Here is a 22,416-nt window from a genome sequence, read left to right as displayed (position 1 = left end):
GACGAAAGAGTAGAGTTGATGACGAAAGCAAAAGTACAAAAACTGCATGGAAAAATGGAAATGATGTTAGAGAGTAACGTCAAATATATTTAAGTGCATCACAAACATTGGCAATGTAATAATGCACATTAATTATTAACATGCCTACACACATCCCCCTCTGTCATTCTTCACAATAGCATGCACACAACACACACGCACGCACTTGCACTCACACACACATGCATATACACTCACACTCACTCACTCACATGATATCCTTACATTAATAACTCCCGTGCTATAAACTATAGAACCACCGTTTCATATACCCCCGTACATTAATAACTCCCATGTTATAACTCCCGTACATTAATAACTGATGCAATAACTCCCATGCTATAACTCCCGTACATTAATAACTAAAACGGTGTGCATGTACGAGAGTTATAGCATTAGTTGAAGAAAATTTTATATGCTAATGCTATATCATTAGAAGAAGAAAATTTTGATACTCTCCTAAGATGCTAATCCTTGACCTTAAGAAACTCAAACCAAGGTCTAAGGCTACTCTCCCAAGATGCTAACCCTTGCCCTTAAATAAACTTTACTCTCCTCGCTTCTTTCCCATGCATTATAGTTTTCTTTTCCCTTTTTTCTTAGCAAGGAACTTAAGACCACTTCATGGTAGCTTATTACATGAAGGTATCACAAAAAAGCATTGAGAAAGGAACAAATCTACCAACCTCCTATATCATTTGTTGGCCATGAAAGTTTTGCCTCTTTTGCTCTCTTGCTCTCTGTCTCTCTCTCATGTTCCCTTGCATTTATTATTTCCATGAGAATCAAACAATATAACTCACCACATATAAAAGTATAGCAAACCTAGAATAGTAAAACATACATTCCAAATTCTGATATGAACACAAATTAAGGCCTTTCTACTGTTGTTCTTGGTGTTTATACCTTTTGTTGAAATTAGAGGTTTCTTTTTGCTTCAGTTGCCGGTGGCTTCCGACCTTCAATGGGTGATCTTGTTGTATGGACTCCTTAGTGTCGTTCTCCAGAGGAACTCAGTCGAGCAAGGTCAAAAATCTCCTGATTCAGTTTGCAAAGTACGGACCTCCATCAGGCATGCTCTCCATAGTAAGGACGGACCTCCTTATATAAAGGAGGGGGGTCGAGGCTCGAGGAGGGTCGAGGAGGGCAACGGGGACAGGTCAAGGCTTTCCAGGTAAATGATGGAGGCCACAAGCGGGAGCAGGTCGAGGCACAGGTCGAGGAGGCGCAGGTCGAGGCGGTTAGGTGCTATCGTGGCACCCGACCCCGCCATCGTTCGTGGGGAGGTAGGGGGCTGGCACGTGGCAGCCGCCCTCACCTCCCCCTTAACTAATAGTAAGGATAAAAACAAGAAATAGACACGGCAAAAGAGAAAATGCATTATTCCCTTACCTTATGATCAGAGAACAAATTAGAGAAAGCCAATACCTAGGAAGGTATTTCTTATAACGTTTTATCAGTAATTAGACGTTTCTTGATGTTCGTGAACAACCTGTGCCTTTTGTTGTATTAGACTTCTTCATCCTATGCAACACCAAATCTTTTCTTTATGAGATTGCAAACCTTAGTCTCAGATTCAATTACAATGTCCCAAAAGCACCAGCTACCAACAGAATCTTAACCAATTATGCCACGATTGAACGTTTGTTTTAAATTAAGAAACTTATGCTCGCTGTGTAAGCAAAAACAGCAAACCCTAGAGAAGCATGGCTTCTCTTGGTCAAGTAGGTTAAAGAATCACTACATGGTTCAGAAAGTGTCTGCATAGGATGTACAATCACTGACATTGGTATAGGGCAAAAGAGCCAGAAGAGAGTCACAAAAATGTGACCTCTTCGATCTTCCTCACAAGAGGGCACTTCAAATTTTGGCACAGAAAACCATTACACAGCATGCCCGAGCCAGTAAAATTTTTACTGTGAGAAATGGTGGAAGGAATCAGAGGGTTCCCTTTCAAAAAACTTGAGTTGCACGCGGGGACCAGAAAGTGAACAGAAACCGTAGACTTCATCCACCGATCAACTTCGTTTTTGCTTCGTTTCCTCCAATGGTTAACGGAGAAACATGCACAACTTCTCTGGGGTATTATTGTAACGTTACAGAGGCCCGCTACCCTACTGGCCCCCATCGTACCTTAGGCAACTACATGTTTTAACCACGTAGTGCATCTCTAGTGTCGGAAGCACTCTCTGCTGACTGGCATATACTGCCTTTTCGGATAAACAAGAAACCTTCAATAGGTTGGAACCCCAGAAAAGAGCACCTTATACTCTGGCCTTGCGAGCAGTAACTTCAGAAATCCATATCTTTCTACGCAAATCCGGTCCACAGTATCAGACATGAGTATGGTCTTAAGGCATTGCATGGCATGTAACGTTTTGGGGAGCTTGGTGCTAAATACAGCCACCACTGCTTGCAGGTTAAGATAACACGAGTGCTTGTTTTCACTAGTCTGGAGAGGCACAAATTCCGTTCAAAAGTTTTGTGAATTAATATGTCCTGTTCTAAGTCATTGAATTTTTCAACCACGTCAAGTAAAATTTACTAACCAGCAAAATGATCTTTTGCAACCTACAAGGAATGACTCTCATTCAGGGGCAATATGCTCATCGACTAATTTATTTGTAAGGCCTCTTTCATATTACAAAATTCCTGGACTACATTTACTGTTTGACAAAAACTCGAAGTTTGCTGATCCAAGGATTTCAGTTGGTATAATGATTTGGGATCCAATCAGTCCCAAAAGGCATCGTCGAGCATAAGATAATTGTAAGTCCAACGATGCAGCCACTAAAAAGTTACACGCCCTCATAAGGGTACATGAAGATTTACCAGATTTTTGAAAGCTATAATACAACCAAGATCCCTGATGAGCCACCTCCAGGTGCTCACAATTCAATGGAGCAGAGTTAAAGCATATACCTCATTTGCAGGGTTCCTTTATGGGTGAAAACAAGAGCAAAGCGGCACCAAACTGCCTCTCTATCTGATTGACCTTGCAGTAAGAGTCAGTCTGGGAGACACAGTCAGCAAGAACTTCGTTGCTGATGTCTCAAACCTTCATTCAACGTGGTATTCATAGGATCAGTTAGTTAGCTCCATTCAAACTAGGTTTCAGAACAGCTAAAAATAACTGTCAATGGTGCATGGTCAGAAAGAGTGTAACTGTCTGGCCAGATTCCCTGCTCAACCTCTGGAGGAAACAGAAAAGCATCCTTTATTGAAAAACCAGTAAAACATTCCAAATTGTGTTTGTCGGGTTGCCTACACATATGCACCTTTGATTCGTGAAACCCGGAGTCTGGTTTCCCTAGGTGATCACTATTAAGCTGCATAGGCGGAAGACCTGGTACCCTTGATTGTTCCTTAGACCTAAAAAAGCCGACCCAAAAGTTGTTTTCATCTAGCCCATTGTCAATTTCCTGCAACAAAATGAATTGGCTCAGAAATGACAGAACATACTTGATCCAGTTGAATGTCCTGTTTGTCAGTACTTACCTCTGTACCAGAAACCTTCCATTCAAGATCAACAGGCTGCACCAAAGTCCTTATCTCATCTCTAGTCAAACCTTCTCGAAACATTCTTGTCAAGCCAAGCTGGAAGGCAAAATATCTATCTCTCTCTCTCTCTCTCTCTCTCTCTCTCTCTCTCTCTCTCTCTCTCTCTCAATCAGCAGTTATATTATATCAAATCACATGAGGAATACAAAAGTTTCAGCAAATGAAATTGTTATATGCCAAGGAGCCAAGTCCTCCCTACGAATAAGGCCAGCAAACACCCACCCCACACACATCTCTGCATGCACATAAACACACACACACACAAAAAGAACAGCAGCAGATATATAAAAATGTGTGTGCATACACGTGCATGTGTACATAGCAGCACACATGTGCCAGGAGTCACACTCCTGCAACTTCATTATCGTGCAATGCTTCTAAAAGAACATAAGGGAATTCAAAAAAGGACTGAAGCCAAATTAGCTGTTTGTTCAGAAACTCGATAGTGCAATACCTGATGTAGCAGGCACACAATATCTTGATTCTCATACAGATTCAGGAGACAAGATGCATCCTTTGCAGTCAACGGAACCTCTATTATATTAGCCTGCAAATGTACAGGGATATTCAAATACTAGAGTTAGAAAAACGTTTTCTTCAGACCTGTGTCTGCTAATAAGCCTATTGTTCCACCCTAAAAAAGAAAACGGCACAAAATGAAAAAGGGTTATCAAAAAATTGGCAACTTTCACAAGTTTCTGCATTGTAAAGGAACAGACTGATGCACCTTAAAAGAGCAGGGGAAAAAAACCAAAAAGACATGACCAAATGCAAGTCTAGAAAGATACATGCCATCTGCCTGGCTGCATAAATTAATCAGCTTGTCATTTTCTGATCGCTAGCTTGCAGACATGAACTAATTTGGAAATAAATGGCAAGCACAATAGTTCAAATTTAAAATTTAAAATATATATTTATATGCCGTGGTATTGGAGCACACAACAGAGCTTTGTTTCACTTATTTAGCCTGCTGTCACTACAAACAAATCCAAGCCATGTTCATAAACACCCCACATTAAGTAAGGTGTAAGAAGCATATAGTCATCCTATAACTTGCCTGTTAATGTTTTTTGCACAGGCTTAGAATGTCTGATATTCCATTTACCATTCAGGTATGACTTGAATCGCATTTTTTACCTTGATAATCCCAAGTACTGCGTCTTTCCAACTTGCTGAAAGTGACTTTCTTCGCTTCCCAGGATTCAGCAACCATATGAAATCAACTCCACAAATATTTCCACGGTGATTCCGATGACTAACCCACTGCCAGAAATGCCCAAATCACACATAAGTTGAAATCAGCAAACCTACTGCAAATAAATACACACTCCATGATTAGGTGTGAGTTAGAATACCCGGTGAGCATCACTGTCAGTATAGCTGTGTGCAGCATCATAAGATGACACAAAACCCTGTGATCTCAGAAACTTGTACACATGACCGCGCTTGCTGCCATTCCAATCTCTGCAATGAGAAACATTTGCCGGACCAGTTATAGAAAGAACCAATTCTACAGAATCAATCTAAGGAAGAATGTTTTCATGCAAGCATTTATTTAAAGTTCTCTTTGAAACTAACCCACAAAGAACAACTGGAAGTGCTTCAAGCCCATGCTCCATCTTAAAGCGCTCAAGACACTCAATGATCTTGTAAACCTGTCAACAAAGGGTGATTTATGAGATCAATGCTACATTTCTAAACAACGTTGAAGCTATCAGTCTTGATGCATAAAGTAGAACTGTTAAAGCTCTCTCGAGATCAACACCTTAAGAACAAATTTGTACCTGCCACAGTCGAACTAAGCAGAAGGTTGTATCATGGGGAAAAAGTAAATGAGTATTTACAAGAAGCAGCTCCAGCTCTCCTGTATGCCCTTGTTTATGGGAAGGCAATCGTAGCTGGAGATGGAAAAACTGTGTTACTCGATCTCCACAATCATAAAACAACAGTTCCTTGTAGTTCAACACGGATAACCTGTCAGTATTAATGGCTGTAAGGAGACCTGCAAATTAACACTACTATCGTGTCATGCTTGAACTTCCACTGCATAATGCAAGGACTGTAAGTAAAATAGAAAGCATATGGGTTTACGTCTCCTACTTACCATCACCTCTATCGTTAGTCCTAGCAAGCTTGTAAGTCCGATAGCCTGCTCTGTTGAAAGCCTTATCAAAAAGATTCACCAATTCCTCATTTCCAAGCCAGACTTCCTTTATTGAAAGGAAAACATACACAGTCGTTACATTAGTACAAAGTCAGCTCTGAACCTTGATACTTGCCATGCAAAAATGCTCACCTGCAGACAAATTATTGATGATCTTTGCAACAAGAGCATGTTCAGTATACTCTCATTTCGAGGAAGCCAAAGTTTGCGGAATTGGCTCTCGCGGCAACTCTGGAGACAGGGTATGATTTGCAAGTAAGAAGGGGGTTCATTCCATCACAGCTCTCACACACAGCATAGTTATTAATTGTTGAATCTAACTACCACGAAAGCTAGCCATAGCCTAAGCTTGTATTCGCATGCTCGCAATCAGAGAAGAAATACTTCAGCATTCATGCGACCTTTTTTCTAAACCAGCGTACTCTGAGATAAGAACTAACCTCGCCTCCAATGCGCTTGTAGATAGGGGCGAGGATGTTGAATGTAGTGCAAGACACGAGGGGCTCCGCAACGCAATGGTGAGGCTGCTCCGTTTGATTCGACAGCTTACAAGAAGGCTTTGAGAGACGCTTTTCTGCATATGGCCGGCTCTCCCGATCGGATTGCTCTTGGCCGTTGCAGACACTCCATGGCGAAGTCATGTAATGAGCTTGCTTCTGTCAGCGAAAACGCAGATTCGTGCGTTCCTTTGCCTCGATCACAATAGAAATTGCTATAAGGGATCGATAGAAAGGGCGATGATCACTGATAAGGAACCAAAATCAGTCGTCTTCCAGGATTGAGGATATCCGATTTGGGAAATACGGAATGGAAGAAGAATGATTGGAAAGTGGCAACTGCTGCTAGAACGGCGGGGCAGGGAAGCAAAGGACGAATCGCTACGCAAAACTTGCGAGAGACAAACCTGCATGCTTTTGCTCCGCTCCGGCTGGCTTTCTGTCTGGCAAGACCGGCCTTGAATCCTCAGCATTAAGGGATCCCCACCCGGAGTAGACGGATGATCCTTCCCGTTTTCTAATGGAACTTCAGATGACCCTTGAGCGGGCGGATGATTCTTACTCGTTTTTTCAATGGAAGCTTCAGATGATCTTTCTTCTACTCCTTATGTCAGGTTAAAGCGTGTGATTGAAGCCACCAAAAGAAAAGAAAAGCAATGGCGGTTCTCCCTTCTTTCTAATAATGCTTCCTTCTGCTTGTGATACCTTTATCGATCTTGCTTGTGATGGAGAGTGTCTCCAATCTTCGGTTCCTGCGTCCTTCTCGTTAGCTTCTTTCGGTGATGGTAATGTAGACACACACAGAGACGCGCCCCCCGATGGTTGCGGGAGACAAGCCAGCCTTTGCAGATGTTGCGATTTCTTGTCTTTCTTGAAATTGAGAGAGAGAGAGAGAGAGAATCCAAATTTAAGAAAAGAGGGAGAATTCAGATAGATAGAATTAACAATGCACGATACTTGCAGCCAGCAGAGACAGAGAGGGCGGGGAGGAGAGAGAGGGATCGTATCACGGACATAAGCTCGAGGCAAAACGAAGGAATTATTATTTTTCTTCTTTATTTTTCACCGCCCTTTTTTTTCTGACAGAGAATCCCCTGACTTCAGTCGCCTTCTCACATGTGGCGTCCGACGTGGAGCTAGAAACCCCTTAAAAATCAAGAAAAGCTTAGGCAGCCAATGACAAATCCCTGACGGAGAAAAATAGATCTTTTTAATTTTATTATTATGAAATACAAGACACTTGTTATTGTTATTATTATTAATATCATTATTATTTATTACTAGTATTTAGTAAGGTCATCACTCGACAATTCGTTGTTTCTCTTTCCCTCTCCATTTTTAATTTGTTTTTTATTCTCTCCCTCTTTCTCTTTCCCCTGTCTTTTTGGTGCCTCTCTCTCTCCTCTTTTTGGTGCCTCGCTCTTTCCCCTCTTTTTGGTGCCTCTTTCTCTCCGTGTGTTTTTTCTTCTCTCTCTAAATTGATCAATTTAGAAGCATTTAATTAAAACTTTTTTAAGAATTAAAAGAACATCTCTCTTTATTTTTCTTATTTATCAAATATAATTAATTTAAAAAAGTTAATTGAAACATTTTTGAAAATCAAAAAATATCTCTCTTTTTCTCTCTCTCTCTCTCAATATTTTTCTTCTCTATCTAAATTAATTAATTTACTTAAATACATTCAAGTAAAATATTTTTAAAAGAATATCTCTAACTAATCTAAATTGCTTAAATATTTTTAAAATTTACAAAAAACCTCTCTCTCTCTCTTTACTAATTGATTTTTAAAAGTTAACTAAACAATATTTTAAAAAGGTTTTTAAAAATCTCTCTCCTTCCCTCCTCTCTCTTCTTATTTTCTTATTTCTCGTATTTTTCCTCTCTTTCCTTTTATTTTTTATTTTCTCTCTCCTCTTCTCTCTTTTCCTCTCTCCCCTTTTTATGCTCTCTCTCGCTATTTTTCTTTTTTCTCTCTCCTTAACTCTCTCTCTTTTTTTTCTCTCTGTCTCTATTTCTCTTCTTTTTTCTTTTCTTGTCTCATTTTTCTCTCTCTCTCTCTCTCCCCTTGTCTCTCTCACTTCTCTTTTTTTCTCTCTCTTCTCTTTTCTTCCCTCACATATTCTCCTCATTCCCCCCTCCCTCTCTCTCCTTGGCTCTCTTTCTTCTTTTTCCTATCTTTATCCTCTTCTTTTTCCTTTTCTTGTATCTTATATTCTTTCCCCTCTCTCTCTCTCCTCTTCTTCCCTCTTTTCCTCGCCCCTTTATTCCCTCTATTTATTTCTATTTTCTCTCTCTCATTTTTTCTTTTTCTCTCTCCACCACTGTCTTTTTCTTCTCTCTCTCCTCTTTCACTCTCTTCTTCTTTCCTCTCTCTCTCTCTCTCTCTCTCTGTAACATGTCCCCCTGTCCACTTGTAGGACACGTCTTAGCAGCCCATCGGGAAGAGAGTCTAGAAAGCGCCGCCCGGCAACTCCCAAGGAATGTCACGGGATTTGTGATCTAGGTCTTCCCGATTTTGCCACAAAGCGGAAGCATTCCGGCCGTTCCCACTTAGGACCGGCTTGAATCAGGGTTTTCCTAATGGTCAAGTTCCTAGAAGGTAACTAGCGTCGAGCCCCAGACAATCTACTTGTGCAGAAACATCAGGGTTGAAGCGGATTTATATTGCACTTGGTTCAAGGAGAATGGGAAACAAGAGGGATACGAAGCTCGACCTCTCTGCCCGTAAGGCATAGTCCCATTCCCTTCCCCTAAAACAACATAAATCGGGACTCTAGCTCTATAGATTCTAGGTCATTGTCACCTCGCTGTCAATTCCTTTGAGAAAAGTTCTCGGCCAAACCGGGACCACCCTTCTGTAGGACGAACCCAGAGTCACATCCACCGCACTTTCCTCGGGTTGCTTTAGTTATCTAATTACCTACCACATTTAGTTTGACAAGCAAAAACAACTTCCTTAATTAACCAAATTAATCACTGGTTCCTTCACGTAACTTAAGCACCGACATAGAAAAACAATGTCAAGCAAGTTCCTTTTTCAACATTTGATCTTTATTTATCAGTCTTTGGAATACATCAAATAAACGTGCCCGAAGGCTATTCCAGTAATTCTTAGGGATCGCTATTCCAAGTTCCGTCCGTTGACTAGTATGCGGGCCTCGAGATCCCATCTCGAGTCACGTTGGCCTCTTGTGCAAGATCCGGAGGCAAGGGATTTACGGCCAAAGCCTCCCCTTGCACCTAGGCGTCCTCTTGCTCCAAGTAGTATCCATGGAGAGACCTCTTGCAACGGGTTCGGTCCACGTACCCGGCGCGGCTAACAACCCCATTGGATAGGGTCAGGTAGACAGTCGGAGGTAACTGATACTGCCTCTCCCTCCATGCTTTTAACTTGAAGCATTAGATGTTTTTCCTGATGAATTAGTTCTTTGAACAAAGAAGTACAAACAGTGCACCTAAGTGTACAATCAAGAACATTCCAGTGGTTGTTTGTACGACCAACTGCTAAGGTATGATTCCTTCTCCTCGAATGCTCCTAGCATTCGATCTTGGATCAATCGCGACTTGGGAAGATCCCAAGGGTTTCGTAAGCTGAGTGCTTATTTACCCTCTTTCCTTGGGTTAGGGCTTATACCCTATTGACCCAAATTGTCAATACCTTAGGTTTCCTTATATTAAGGTCAATAAATCCTGGGCAACCTCGTCGCCCTAACTTGGCTGGTCAACTGCTTTCTTGGCAAATTCGTAACTCCCCTACTTTGGCAGATAAGTCCAAGGAAGAGTGATGTAGCAGGACGACTTCACAATTCCTAGGAATTTAACTTGCAATTAGAACTTTCCAAACTTGGTCTAAGGAGTAGCAATACTATTTTGTGATTTAGACACAAGATCGTACGGCGTTGCAGCTCGTAGCACGAGATAGGTGTCAGTATCTGAGTTGTGGGAGTATATCTTTCTTCGTACGGTCTTTCTTGATCGAGAATACCATTGATCAAGATAAGGGCTTGGGAGTCTTCTTGACCCAACCCAACCCTAACCCTACTAGGCTGATAACGCTTTAGCCCTAGGGTTTCTAAATTCATACGGAAGTCTAGTATTTAGTCAATTAATCCTTCGGATGAGAACCCTAGATCGTTCTTGCACGGTGTTTAAATAATCCTAACACTTTGTAACTATGGGTAAAACCTTTAAGATCAGAAGTATTAAGTCGGAAACCCAAGTGCGATACTAGGCAAAATTGTATCATAGCTTAATCCTACCTAGCACATTGAGGTGATCGTCATATACTAACCAATCATACCTTTATGATTCTCGTGTAAGCTATTCAATTATATGCGAATCACTTAGTTGATCTAACCAACCCACGATTTAAGATGATCTTTCCTTTTAAAGATACAAATACTTTCTTCTAGATTTGCAAGTACTTTCCCCTAAAAGATTTAAGTAACTGCAAGATAGGTGAGATGCATCATTCCATGCAATTTCGAGACCATAGACCTTTTTGCCTTTATGCAACTTAAAGGATCTACAGAGATCTTTCTTTTCCTTGGCCTATACTATAATGGTTGACAATCAAAGCTAACTCTTATAAACCCTACGTTGATGCAACGAAATCAAAGCTTTAATATTTTTAATGAAGATGCATTCAAACTTTGATAAAAAGAAGTCCATGCGTGAGCGAATACCATGAGTCCATCATTGATTTAATCCTTCATTTAGCACTTAACCCAACCTAAAATGTAATTATCATCGCATGCAATTTACAAGGTTCATAAATCCTTTCCATGCATTGTAACTATTCGGACATCATTTAATGGGCATCTACGATTATCTTGTACACGAGTCACAACTAGTTATATAAGCGCATTATGTGTTATATGCCTTTCCTTTGCGCGATACAACAAAGATGCCTTTGCACAATTCCGTCTTTTTACTTATGCATCATACGTTCAGAATTTCAACTACCCTTAACCATGGAAATGCAAGCAATTGCAAATACTTGACATGCAACTAAATTTTGTAGATCGAATGAGTATATAAATTTCCCAATGCATTTAAATTTCCCTACGCGAATTAAAAACATGCTTAATGGATCCTTTCCATGCGGAATTAATTTTCGGAACCTGGGTATTTAAAGTCGGGGCGTTGTCCACTCTTGTACTCGGGGTGGAAGCTCCGGCGTGCGCTCCTCTCGGCTTTTGCTTAGGAGCCATTGACGCGGTAGATTTTGACTCAGCGAACTCTCCTTGCCCTTTATCCAGTTTCCAAAACTCCATACTGCCCGCCGCGAATTTACTTCCCTTCGTAGGAATCGGGCCTTGCAAACTCGGTTTTAAAAACCCGGAAAGCACGGGTGAACGGGGTTTAGGAAAGCTTTAATAGAAGCTTCCAATAGAAGCTTCCAAGCTTCTGTATACAGGGAATGACGTGGATGGGGAGATGATTGTGGAGATAACAATGAGGGAGGTGATGACGATGATGATGATGATGATGATGTTGATGATGGTGATGGAGATGATGGCAACGACAGCCTGACGACGGGCAGCTCTCACAATGGCAGGCAGCAGCATATGGCGGCAACAGCACACAGCGACAGCACGAGCATATCCTCTTCCCTCCTCTCCCCTCAAGCTTGGGAGGGGGGGTTCATATAGCTTGAAGGGGGGGGGGGGGGGGGGGGGGGTAGCCACACAAGTGGCAGGCTGCATGCTTCCCTCCCCCATGGCCCTCCATACATCTACTCATACTCCCTCTCCCTGCCATGCAATGGATGAAGGGGAGGGGAGTTTTAAAAGAAATTTGCAAATAATTATCCATTATCTCATTTTCCCCTTGAAGGGGTATTCCCGCATGGGCTACAGTTTTTAGCCACGGCTTCCTACACACGATGTAGAGTTGGTGTTTGTTGATGCACGCGAAGGGAGCACTTAGCCCAAAGGCTTTTTGGTTGCAGAAGATCACTCGAAATTGCTCTTGCGCGGAATGTGCGGGGTCTAGGGTTGTTAATATTTCGTTGTGGAAATATTACACTCTCTCACATCTTTTTTCCTCTCTCTCTTCCTCGCTTTGCTTATTTTTTCCTAGACTCCTCTCTCTCTCTCTCTCTCTCATCATTGTTCCTTTCCACTTTTTTTCATTCTCCCTCTCTAATTTTATATTTCTTTTCCCCCACTCTCCTCCTTATCTCTCATCTCTTTTTCACTTTCTAGTTTTTTTTTCACTTCTCTCTCCTCTTTTCTCTTCTCTCTCTCTCACTTTTGTTTTCTCATTTGTCTTTATTTATATCCCTCCCTCCTCCCTCCCCCCTCTCTCTCCCTCTTTGGACAAAGATTGGCAATGGCCTCAGAGCTAGTTGGATGGAGCAGTAATGGCCAGCATCTTCCATTCTCTCTCTCTCTCTCTCTCTCTCTCTCTCTCTCTCTCTCTCTCTCTCTCTCTCCATGAAAGTGGCAAGCACTTGTGGACATGGTTGATGGGTAGAGCTATGGGCAAAGCAAGAAGGCATTTGCCCTCCCCCCCCTCTCTCTCACCCTTGAAGTGGTAGGGGGTTGTAGATGTAAATGCTAGGTGTGGAGTGTGGACATGGATGGTGATCTAGGGCGAAAGTGGCAAGAGAGAGAGAGAGAGAGAGAGAGAGAGAGAGAGAGGAGGAGGATAGAGAAGTGAAAATAATAACTAGAGTGAGAAAGGGGAAAAATATGAGAGGGAGGGAAAAGAATGATAGAGAGAGAGAGAGAGAGACTGGTGCTCCATCTGTTGGTGCTTTATTTGCGAGTGAGAGAGAGAAAAAGAGAGACTTTATGTTCTCTCGCCTCACTCCCTTACCTTTGCCAGGGCTAGCAGCTCACCCATGGATATATAGAGAGAGAGAGACACACAGAGAGAGAGAGAGAGAGAGAGAGAGAGAGAGAGAGAGAGAGAGAAGCCCATAGCCAGTCCATTTGCAATAGAGGGAGTGAGTGTGGAAAGGTGACCACCACACGCAGAGAGAGAGAGAGAGAGAGAGAGAGCAAGAGTGTGCTCTGTTTGATGCTAGTGTCCTTGCGTAGCTACTAGTTTCTACTACAATCATGGCCACCATAGGCTGCACTACCTAGCCGCCCTCTATCACACTCAAGTAGGTACAGCTAAGAGAGAGAGGGGGGTTTGTGCTTGCTTGCGGCCACACAGAGAGAGAGAGAGAGAGAGAGAGAGAGAGAGAGAGAGAGAGAGAGAGAGAGAGCTAAGCTGCTCCATCTTGCTAGTGTAGCCACCGAGCACTCAATCCTTGCCCGAGTCTTCACAAAGAGAGAGAGGGAGCCATGTGCTTACCTACAAACCTGGCTAGGAAGAGAGAGAGAGAACCAAGTGCTCCATCCCATCGGTGTACCCAATGAGCACTCAATCCCTACTCAAGCCTTCACACACACACACACACACACACACACACACACACACACATCACCCTGTGCTTACCTACGAGCCTTACCTGTCAGCTTGGGGAGAGAGAGAGAGAGAGAGAGAGACAGAGACAAAGAGAGAGAGAGAGAGAGAGAGATGAAAGGAGAGAATGATCGAAGCTTGCTTGGAAGAGCTATAGCGAGAAAGCAAGAGCAAGAAAGAGAGAGAGAGAGCAAATGGGAACTCCAACAGTCATAATATGTGATCGGGCCTTCCTTTATTCAAACTGTCACCAAAAGAATAAAGAATAAAGTGACGATGACGAGCACCCGCCACCTAAGTGTGCAGTGACAGGTACTATTAGTGTAGTAATACACAAGCGGTTAGGTGGAGGCACCTTTACCCCCAATAACCTTCCACTTAAAGAAAGGCGAATCTGCCCTAGTGAGGAGTGAAAAGAAAAAAGAAAAGATAGTAAAATGTACATATGTACAACACGATGAGGAAAAATGTCATCTCATCCAATGCCCATCAATCTCCTGAGGAAGGCAAAGCGCTCAGTAGTGAGGCTTTTCATGAGCAGATCTATAGGATTTTTGTCAATGGAGATCTTGACAAGCTCAAGAGACTTGTCCTCCACAACCCCACGTATGAAGTGATGCCTCACCTCAAAGTGTTTTGTCTTCGCATGGAAGACCAAATTCTTAGCTAGTTGAATAGCACTCATAGAATCCAAATGCAGTGTAGGTATAGCATCAATCCCAAGGTCATGAACTAAACAGCCCAACTATATGGGCTCCTTGCAAGCCTTAGTGGCTACATTATACTCGGTCTCACTGGTGGTAGAGAGAGTTGTATACTTCTAAACCCGGGACATCCAAGAGATAGCACCTCCAGCATAGGTGAATACATAGCCAGAAGTGGACTTCTTACTATTTGCATGTCCTGCATAATTGGAGTCTGTGTACCCCACAACTCCTGTATCCTGGCTGCCATAGCAAATACACATATATGCTATGCCCTTTAGGTATCTCATGATACCCTTTATGGCATCCCAATGCTTCTTGCCAAGTGTAGCCATATAGCGTACCACAACACCAACTACAAAGGCAATATCTGGACGAGTGGCTATCAAGGCATACATCAAACAGTCCACGGCTAATGCATAAGGGATCTTGGCCATCTCGGCTCTCTGCTCATCTGTTTGTGGACAATCGACTTGTGAGACCTTCGCATAAGAAGGTAATGGACAGCAAATAGGCTTCATGTCCTACATGCGAAAACGCTCAAGGACTTTATGAATGTACTCCCTATGTGCGAGATAGAGCAGCCCCCCTGATGCTTGTTGCACTTAATGCGTATACCAAGAATGTGAGAGGCATGTTTCAAATCCTTCATCTCAAAGCTCTTCTTTAGCTGAGATTTAAGAGCATCCATCTCATCATGAGCTTTCCCTGTTATCAGCATATCATCCACATAAAGTACCAAAATAAGCAATGAGCCATCACGAGCTTTCTTCGTGTAAAGACACAGATCCATAACACTGATGTTGTAGCCCTGTGACTACATAAAGGCATCAAACTTATGATACCACTCCCTAAGTGCCTACTTCAAGCCATAAAGACTTTTCTTCAACTTGCACACTAGGTGCTCCCTATCAAGTTCTACAAAGCCCTTAGGCTACTCCATGTAAATCTCATCATGCAAATCCCCATGTAAGCAAGAATGCAGTCTTGACATCCATCTGATACATGTCCAAGTCAAGCTGCACGACTAAGGCCAAAACCAAGCGAAGGGTCACCATCTTGACCACAGGAGAAAAGACTTTATCAAAGTCAACTCCATGCTCCTGTTTAAAACCCTTAGCAACAAGTCTTGCCTTATAAGCCGGCTTGGGGTGTTCGAGGGTACTTTTCAGCTTGTACACCCATTTGCAAGGGAGTCTTCTTACCAGCAGGCAAGGAAACTAAATCCCAAGTCATATTCTTATGCAAGGAGTCTATCTCAGACTGTATAGCCATCTCCGAGCAGTGACAGTCACCCCTGTGCATAGCCTCATCATATGTGAGAGGCTCTCCTGCATCTATAACCAAGACATAATGCATCGAGGGCTCAAATCTATTAGGTGGACGTTTATCTCTAGTAGACTATCTCACGATAGACTCTCCTGCCTGTCCAACACCCTAGCCATGTGTACCAACTATTGGTGCAGGCTGACCATTTGGTTGTGCAGGTTGTACTGGAGCACATGGCTTCTCCTGGAATATAACCATGCGTATCTCTACCACCTTCTCAGGCTGCCTATGCATCTTGTCTTCATGGAAGACTACATCATGGCTACAGATGACTTTCCACACCTGCGGATCCCAAAGGCGGTAACCCATCTCGCCTACATCTCCATAGCCAAGGAAAATGCATTTGACACTCTTATGATCCAGCTTACTATGCTTGTCCTTGGGCACATGGTAGAATGCCTCACATCCAAAAACACGTAGATGTGCATAAGACGGAGGTTTCCCAGTCCATACCTCCTCTGCAGCCTGGAAATCCAAACCACTAGAAGATGATCTATTTATGATATGCACAGCTCTAGTGACTGCCTCAGTCCAAAAGCTCTATGGTAGGCCTGCATGGCTAAGCATACTGTGTACACACTCCTGGATGGTTCTATTCATCCGCTTAGCTAAACCATTCTAGGGTAGGGTATAGGGGGCGGTCAACTGACGCTTAATACCTCTCTTGTCACATAGCTACTCAAAGGCACATGACACATATTCTCCCCCACTGTCAATCCAAAGGTATTTCAGCCTATGCCCAATCTGGTTCTCAACCAATGCAAGCCATCTTTGAAACTTAGCCAAGACATTTGACTTAAGCTTAATGGAATAAGCCCAGACTTTACATGAAAAATCATCAATAAACATCACAAAATACTTTGCACCACCCATAGATTGACAGGGCATGGATCCACAGACATTCGAATGTACTAATGCCAAGGGCTCACCCATGCTTGTCCTACTAGACTTTTTATGTGTATTCCTAGTCTATCTGTCATAAAGACAATGCTCACATGAATCAAAACATGAATAGTCAAGGGGCGATAAGTACTATAAACTAGAAAGCATTTTCATTCCCTTCAAAAACATATGGCCCAAACGGGCATGTGAAAGAGATATATGTCGGATGGAACCCACTGACAAAACATAGTCAACAAAGGACCCATCAACTACAAGAGGATAGAGGTTGCCAGCCTTGGCATCTCTAGCAAGCACAAGTCTGCCCCCATGGGTGATCTTCCAAGCTGAATCCCCAAATGAAACATGAGATCCAATATCATCAAGCTACCATAATGACATAAAATTGCGTGTAAGCGTAGGTACATGACGTACATCCTGTAACAGAAAATTACTGCTAGTAGAGAATTGTAGCTGTACATCCCCAATGCCAACAATAGCAAGTGACTTGTCATCACCCATGCGAACTGAACCAGAGACAATGCAGTAGGAATGGAACCACTCACGACATGGTGTAACATGAAATGAAGCACCAAAATCCAAAAGCCAGCATTGTGCATACATAGAGTGAACCTCATCAATGGTGTAGCATCACAAGAAATGGCTGTAAGTAGATACTCCCCATCGGAGTCATTAGTGTGCATGTCATTTATCTCCTTGATTTTCACACTGGATTTCACAAGTACCATTGGAGTCATTAGTCTGTATGACATTTATCTCCTCGATTTTCACACTAGATTTTGCAAGTGCCATGTTGCGATCATAAGAATTTTCATGTACTTTGTCTTTTCCCTTCTCTTTGTGCTTCTTGTTGCACAAATCATGACACTATGGGTGTATATGATCCTTCTTGCCGCAATGATGACATGTCACATTAGCATTTCTCCCATGAGACTTATTGTGTGACTTACCACGCGACTTAGACCTAGACTTCTACAAGTCGCTGCCATGGCCATTCCCACATTCATTCTTTCCATTACCATATTTGCTTCTAATAGTCAAAGCATGCAACATAGGAGAGGCATCCAAGTTCTTACGGTTGATCTCTTCTTGCAGAAGAGCACTCTCTACATCAGGCAAGTTCAAAATAGTAGTAGGAGTACATAAGGCAGTGTAGAATACATCCCATGACTCACTCAGAGTCCCAAGAAAAAACAATGGAGTAATCTCATCATTGAAGGTAATGCCCTGCGAAGTCAAGTCCTTGAGAATAGTATGGAACTGGCTCAAATGAGTAGACATCATCATATTCTCCTTTATGCTCAAGTCCATAAGTTGCTTCAGCCAATACATCTGACTTGCTGGACTTTTCTTGTCATAGAGATTCTTGATTATATCCCAAATCTGCCAAGCACTCTGTGCTTCCTCAACCACATTGTAATGCACCTGTTCAGTGAGAGACAAGATGAGGGTGGACTTGCATAACTCATCAAGCTCATCCCATTCATCATCATAGTTTCAAGCTACTCACCATGCATCCTTAGTGGCTTTATTTGCAATTTATGCATCAATACCTGCCAAAATTGGCTCTTCCAGTAGGCATAATTATTACCATCAAGCTTAGTGATGTTGAAGATAGCACTGTCAGTGGAAGAAAATGCCATACTGTAGACGCCACAAACCAAGCTCGAGTAGTCATAAATCCATGCTTTGAAACCAGTTGAAAGGAGAGAAGAATTGAAGCTTGCTTGGAAGAGCTATGGCGGGAGAGCAAGAGCAAGAAAGAGAGAGAGACAAAATGGGAACTCCAATAGTCACAATGTGTGACTAGGCCTTCCTTTATTCAAACTGTCACTAAAAGAATAAAGAATAAAGTGACGGTGATGAGCACAGTATGCAGTGGCAAGTACTATTAGTGTAGTAATACACATGTGGCTAGGTAGAGGTGCCTTTACCCCCCAACAAGAGAATGCTTTGTTTGCTTACCTGGCTACTTCTAGGCTTGTTATAGGAGGTAGCAACATTACAACCTAAGATAAGTTGCACTATAGCACAACTAAGAGAGAGAGAGAGAGAGAGAGAGAGAGAGAGAGAGAGAGAGAGAGAGAGAGAGTGCTTTGTTTGCTTACCTAGCTACTTTTAGGCCTACTATGGGAGGTAGTAATGTTGCAACCTGAGATAAGTTGCACTATAGCACAACCAAGAGAGAGAGAGAGGAGACCACAACTTTGTCAAAAAAAAAGCACCAACCCGCAGGACTTTCAAAATTCAAATTTTGTAGGTTTAGTTAGACATTACACATTTGGGGAGCTTCTAGAGGTTAGAAGTTCCCCAAACCTATAATGAAAATAATATAGTAGTATAGATTATGAAAACAAAAATGCATAGAACTTGTTTTTGGAAAAAGGTTCAATTTGCACCTTCTGCACATTTGAGATGGCCTCATGGAGGATTAACCATAGGAGGAGGGAAAATTGGTGAAATAGACTCCCCTCCACACTCTAGACTCATATAGGTGGCATTATCCTCTAGACTATTTGGTTGGCTACAAATGAGGTAGCATTTAATAATAAACTAATAAGTGACTTTGATGTGTAGGTCAAAAGTAAATGAGAGTGATGGCCAAAACACAGACTAAGATAACCTTGTGGCTATCCAGAAAAAAAAAGGAAGAGCGCAACTCCGAGAATTGGTCCACTCCACAGCAAGCGGATCCAAATCATAGGGTAGCTCTCCTACCCAACCCCTCAATCCCAGCTTAGAAGAGGAGGAGGAAATGAAAACCTTTCGAAAGTTTAAAATACATGAGGAGTGCCAATGCAGATTGGAGCAAAGGGAGGCCATGTTGAACCAATTATGGGATGACCTACTTATTAAAGATCCCCAACCCCAAACGTGCTCTAGCCTCCCTCCTTAAAGTTGATATAGCTCCTGAACTAATGGCATAATCTATTGCTCAAGGGCTTTTTGTAAAAAAGTGACTTAAGTGGTTCTCCCCATGTCCTAGTTGTATAGATACTTTCTTTCTTATGCACAATACTTACTTTTAACACCTCCTTTAAAAAAAAAACCACAAATTGTAATTGGATATCATGGGTCTAACATCACCTACTTATGGTGACTAAGGAGGCACTCTAGAGGCATGATACGTGCACGTTAAATCAACCTGCATGACTTGACAAGTCAGTATAAGTTTTAAATTACACAATTATTGTGCCTCCTCCCATAAGTCGATCAAGCACCCTTTGAGAGTTGGGGCATGTGCAACTAAATATTACCAGCGCCAGTCCATGTTACCATGCTTCATTCAATTTATTTCTATGAAAATAACTTACTATCTATGTATATGTCAAGTATGTTTGACTTTTCTCTTTGTCACACAATAATGACTTGTTACATATGTATGTGGGTGTGACATTGGTCACATCATACTAGGCAAATAAGCAAGGATCTAATGTATGTTGTGTTTCTAGTGAGCAAACTATTGATAGCTAGAGTATTGTTGATTTAATGTTTTCTATATGTACCAAAGTAGTACCTTTGGTGCACAGATTATTGTTTTCTACTATTGGTATGGGAATTATTTTTCATAAACTTACTTGTTATTTGCAGTGAAACGGGTTGTGCAAAGTCAAATGGAAACTAACAAAGATTGGGCAATCCTCCTCAACTACAATATAATTCAATCAATGGTGGAAAAATGCCCCACTATACACCATAATCTTCAGCAATGTGAGGTTTAAAGAAAATAAAATTGTCCACACTAATCAAATCAATTTAAAATGTATGACAAATATATAAGTTTGAACTTATACAAGTAGAAAATAACAAGGGAGTATGATGTGAACAACCTGATTATACTTGGCTCACCATCCTCGTTCCAGCACTTAATATGCAAGGGTATATAATGGCAACCAGGCTCAATTGAAAAGGACTTCAAAGGTGGAAAGATCTATGGGACTTCAACAACATGTGGTGGAAGGAGGACGACATTGCCAAATGAACAATAAAGACTAAGTCCAAATGACAAGGACTTTGTTCAAGCTAGGAAAGGGCACCATCTTACTTTAACCCTCATTTTAGGACTCAAGACTCTGGATGGGCCAAGAAGAGTAGCTTCTTACCCATCCCAAACTTGCATAAAGAATCCACTAAATTGCTCAACAAGTTGAATAAAAGACACTACAAGATATAGGCCTTATACCGACATTAAAAGTGACGAAAATGTTAATAAAGAAATTTGCCCCCGTCGTAGCAAAAAGCGTCGTTATTGGCGATGCCATAAGACAGTCGGTATTAGCATCGCTATTTGCTTCGGTATTAATGTCGCATTTACCGACGCAAATAACGACACTAATAATGACGCTTTGTGACACTAATAGCGATGCGTGCAGTAAATTTGCGATGCTAATAGTGACGGACAACTATGTGCTTTATTTGGGCCATACAAAATAGTTTCAGAAATATGTACAATGCTCGTGTAAATAAAGACGAAGTGTACTTAAATCATAACACTAATACATGAAATAAATACATGATCGCATAATGAAAGCGACCGGTAAAATCATGGCAAGATACTACTACTACATAGAAAATGTCTACACAGATCATGTGACCAAAAAAGAAGGGTGTGTGAGTTCCAGGGATCCAAGGGTGAGCTATAGATCATTGCCATCCGAAACCTCATCCCACTGCAAAGGAGCATCGAATGGACTCTGCAAAAAAAGAAACAACTACACATCAGTCCACCATACAATAATGCATTCTAATTAAACATGGTAACTACGGACAAGAAAGATGAGTGACTTACAGGGCTGCCGCGTCCATACAATCAGTTGATCAGTGCGGTGAGACCGTGCCTCTCTGCATATTGAGTCTCAAGGCCGGTGGGATTGAGATTTGTAATGGAGTGCTACAAAGAAAACAAATTACAACTGTTAGAAACACGATTGTCAGTAAAAATGATATTGCAAAAAAAAAAAGCAAGCAAAACAAAAGAAAAACTTACAAAGTCCTTCAGATATGTCCTATGGCCGCCACTCCCAAGATGATGGACCACTCCGGCCTCTAGTCGTGCCCTCACCGCCTCACACTACTATCTTCAATATCCAGGAGAACATATAGCCTCCTCCCTGAGTTGGCGCTAGTCGTGCGTGTCTAGCCACTCGGGCTTTGCATCCCCACTCTTGAGTGCCTTGCATGCGTCCGATCATCTGTGTGACATATATGCATGCATGCACTCCATCATCCAGCCCGTAGAAAACCTATCTACTGTGGCTAGTACCAGAAACTCCTCATGCAAGGATGCTACTATGTAGTCATTTCTCCCCTCCGGTATGTTCTTCCAATGATCCAAGACGTTGTACCGAAAAACTTGTTGGCACAACTCTCTCATGTGAGCCATCACCCTTCTCCCCTCATCATTCATGATGATGGCTCATGACCTATCATCTACAAGGTAGGCATATCCCTTTGGGGTATGCCTAAGATGGGTCCTCTCTCACCTGCGACCACGCTCTTGGGCATATCCAAGAGATCCCTGTACATTTGGTATACCGACCGAGGTAGTATCTATCGAAGTAGCACCCATAGGGATGCCACTTGCGGATGGCTGGAGTGAGTGGAGTAGACGTTCCCACAGGTGTGACAAATCCCAGAGGTGACGCAACTCCACCAGAATGACGAGACGGAGACACCACTGTCGTCGTGTTAAGAGTTGAAGGTCTACCACCAGGGCTTTTAGTGCAGAAGAAGAGTTTAGGATTCAAGATTTGGGAAGGGGAAATTGATTGGGGGTTAATAAGATCCAGGATTTAGAAAT

At 42.1% G+C, this 22,416-nt stretch overlaps 1 protein-coding gene across 3 annotated transcripts; it reads right to left on the bottom strand.

The window, feature by feature from the left end:
* Nucleotides 1–2,754: 2,754 nt before the first annotated feature.
* LOC148022267 (putative calcium-binding protein At1g02270) lies at nt 2,755–7,278 on the bottom strand. 3 transcript variants are annotated; one of them, XM_087697890.1, is made up of 11 exons: nt 6,205–7,278; nt 5,897–5,995; nt 5,705–5,810; nt 5,385–5,602; nt 5,179–5,255; nt 4,956–5,064; nt 4,738–4,863; nt 4,055–4,147; nt 3,538–3,636; nt 3,318–3,461; nt 2,755–3,232 (listed from the first exon to the last, which is right to left on the bottom strand). In XM_087697890.1, the coding sequence occupies exons 1-11, from the start codon at nt 6,403–6,405 to the stop codon at nt 3,176–3,178; spliced, it is 1,329 nt and encodes a 442-aa protein (XP_087554016.1). In that variant the 5' UTR covers nt 6,406–7,278; the 3' UTR covers nt 2,755–3,175. The 3 variants fall into 3 exon arrangements, with proteins under 3 accessions (XP_087554016.1, XP_087554015.1, XP_087554014.1); XM_087697889.1 differs by having other exon boundaries at nt 2,755–3,461; nt 6,205–6,508; nt 6,669–7,277; XM_087697888.1 differs by having other exon boundaries at nt 2,755–3,461; nt 6,205–7,277.
* Nucleotides 7,279–22,416: the final 15,138 nt, after the last annotated feature.

The sequence above is a fragment of the Lygodium microphyllum genome, chromosome 17, assembly GCF_053477565.2.
Source record: "Lygodium microphyllum isolate KBCC chromosome 17, Lygodium_microphyllum_v1.1.10, whole genome shotgun sequence".
NCBI lineage: Eukaryota > Viridiplantae > Streptophyta > Polypodiopsida > Schizaeales > Lygodiaceae > Lygodium > Lygodium microphyllum.
Note: the sequence above shows the minus strand (reverse complement) of the source record. Positions and strands in the feature narration are given on the sequence as shown.

What these genes read in the sequence shown, in the direction of transcription:
- LOC148022267 (XM_087697888.1), bottom strand. Translation starts at nt 6,405, where the DNA reads ATGACTTCGCCATGGAGTGTCTGCAACGGCCAAGAGCAATCCGATCGG. An exon ending in ACAAGCGCATTGGAGGCGAG is followed by an intron (nt 5,996 to 6,204) that starts GTTAGTTCTTAT and finishes CCCTGTCTCCAG; the next exon opens with AGTTGCCGCGAGAGCCAATT. An exon ending in TTGTGTGCCTGCTACATCAG is followed by an intron (nt 3,637 to 4,054) that starts GTATTGCACTAT and finishes TTTGCCTTCCAG; the next exon opens with CTTGGCTTGACAAGAATGTT.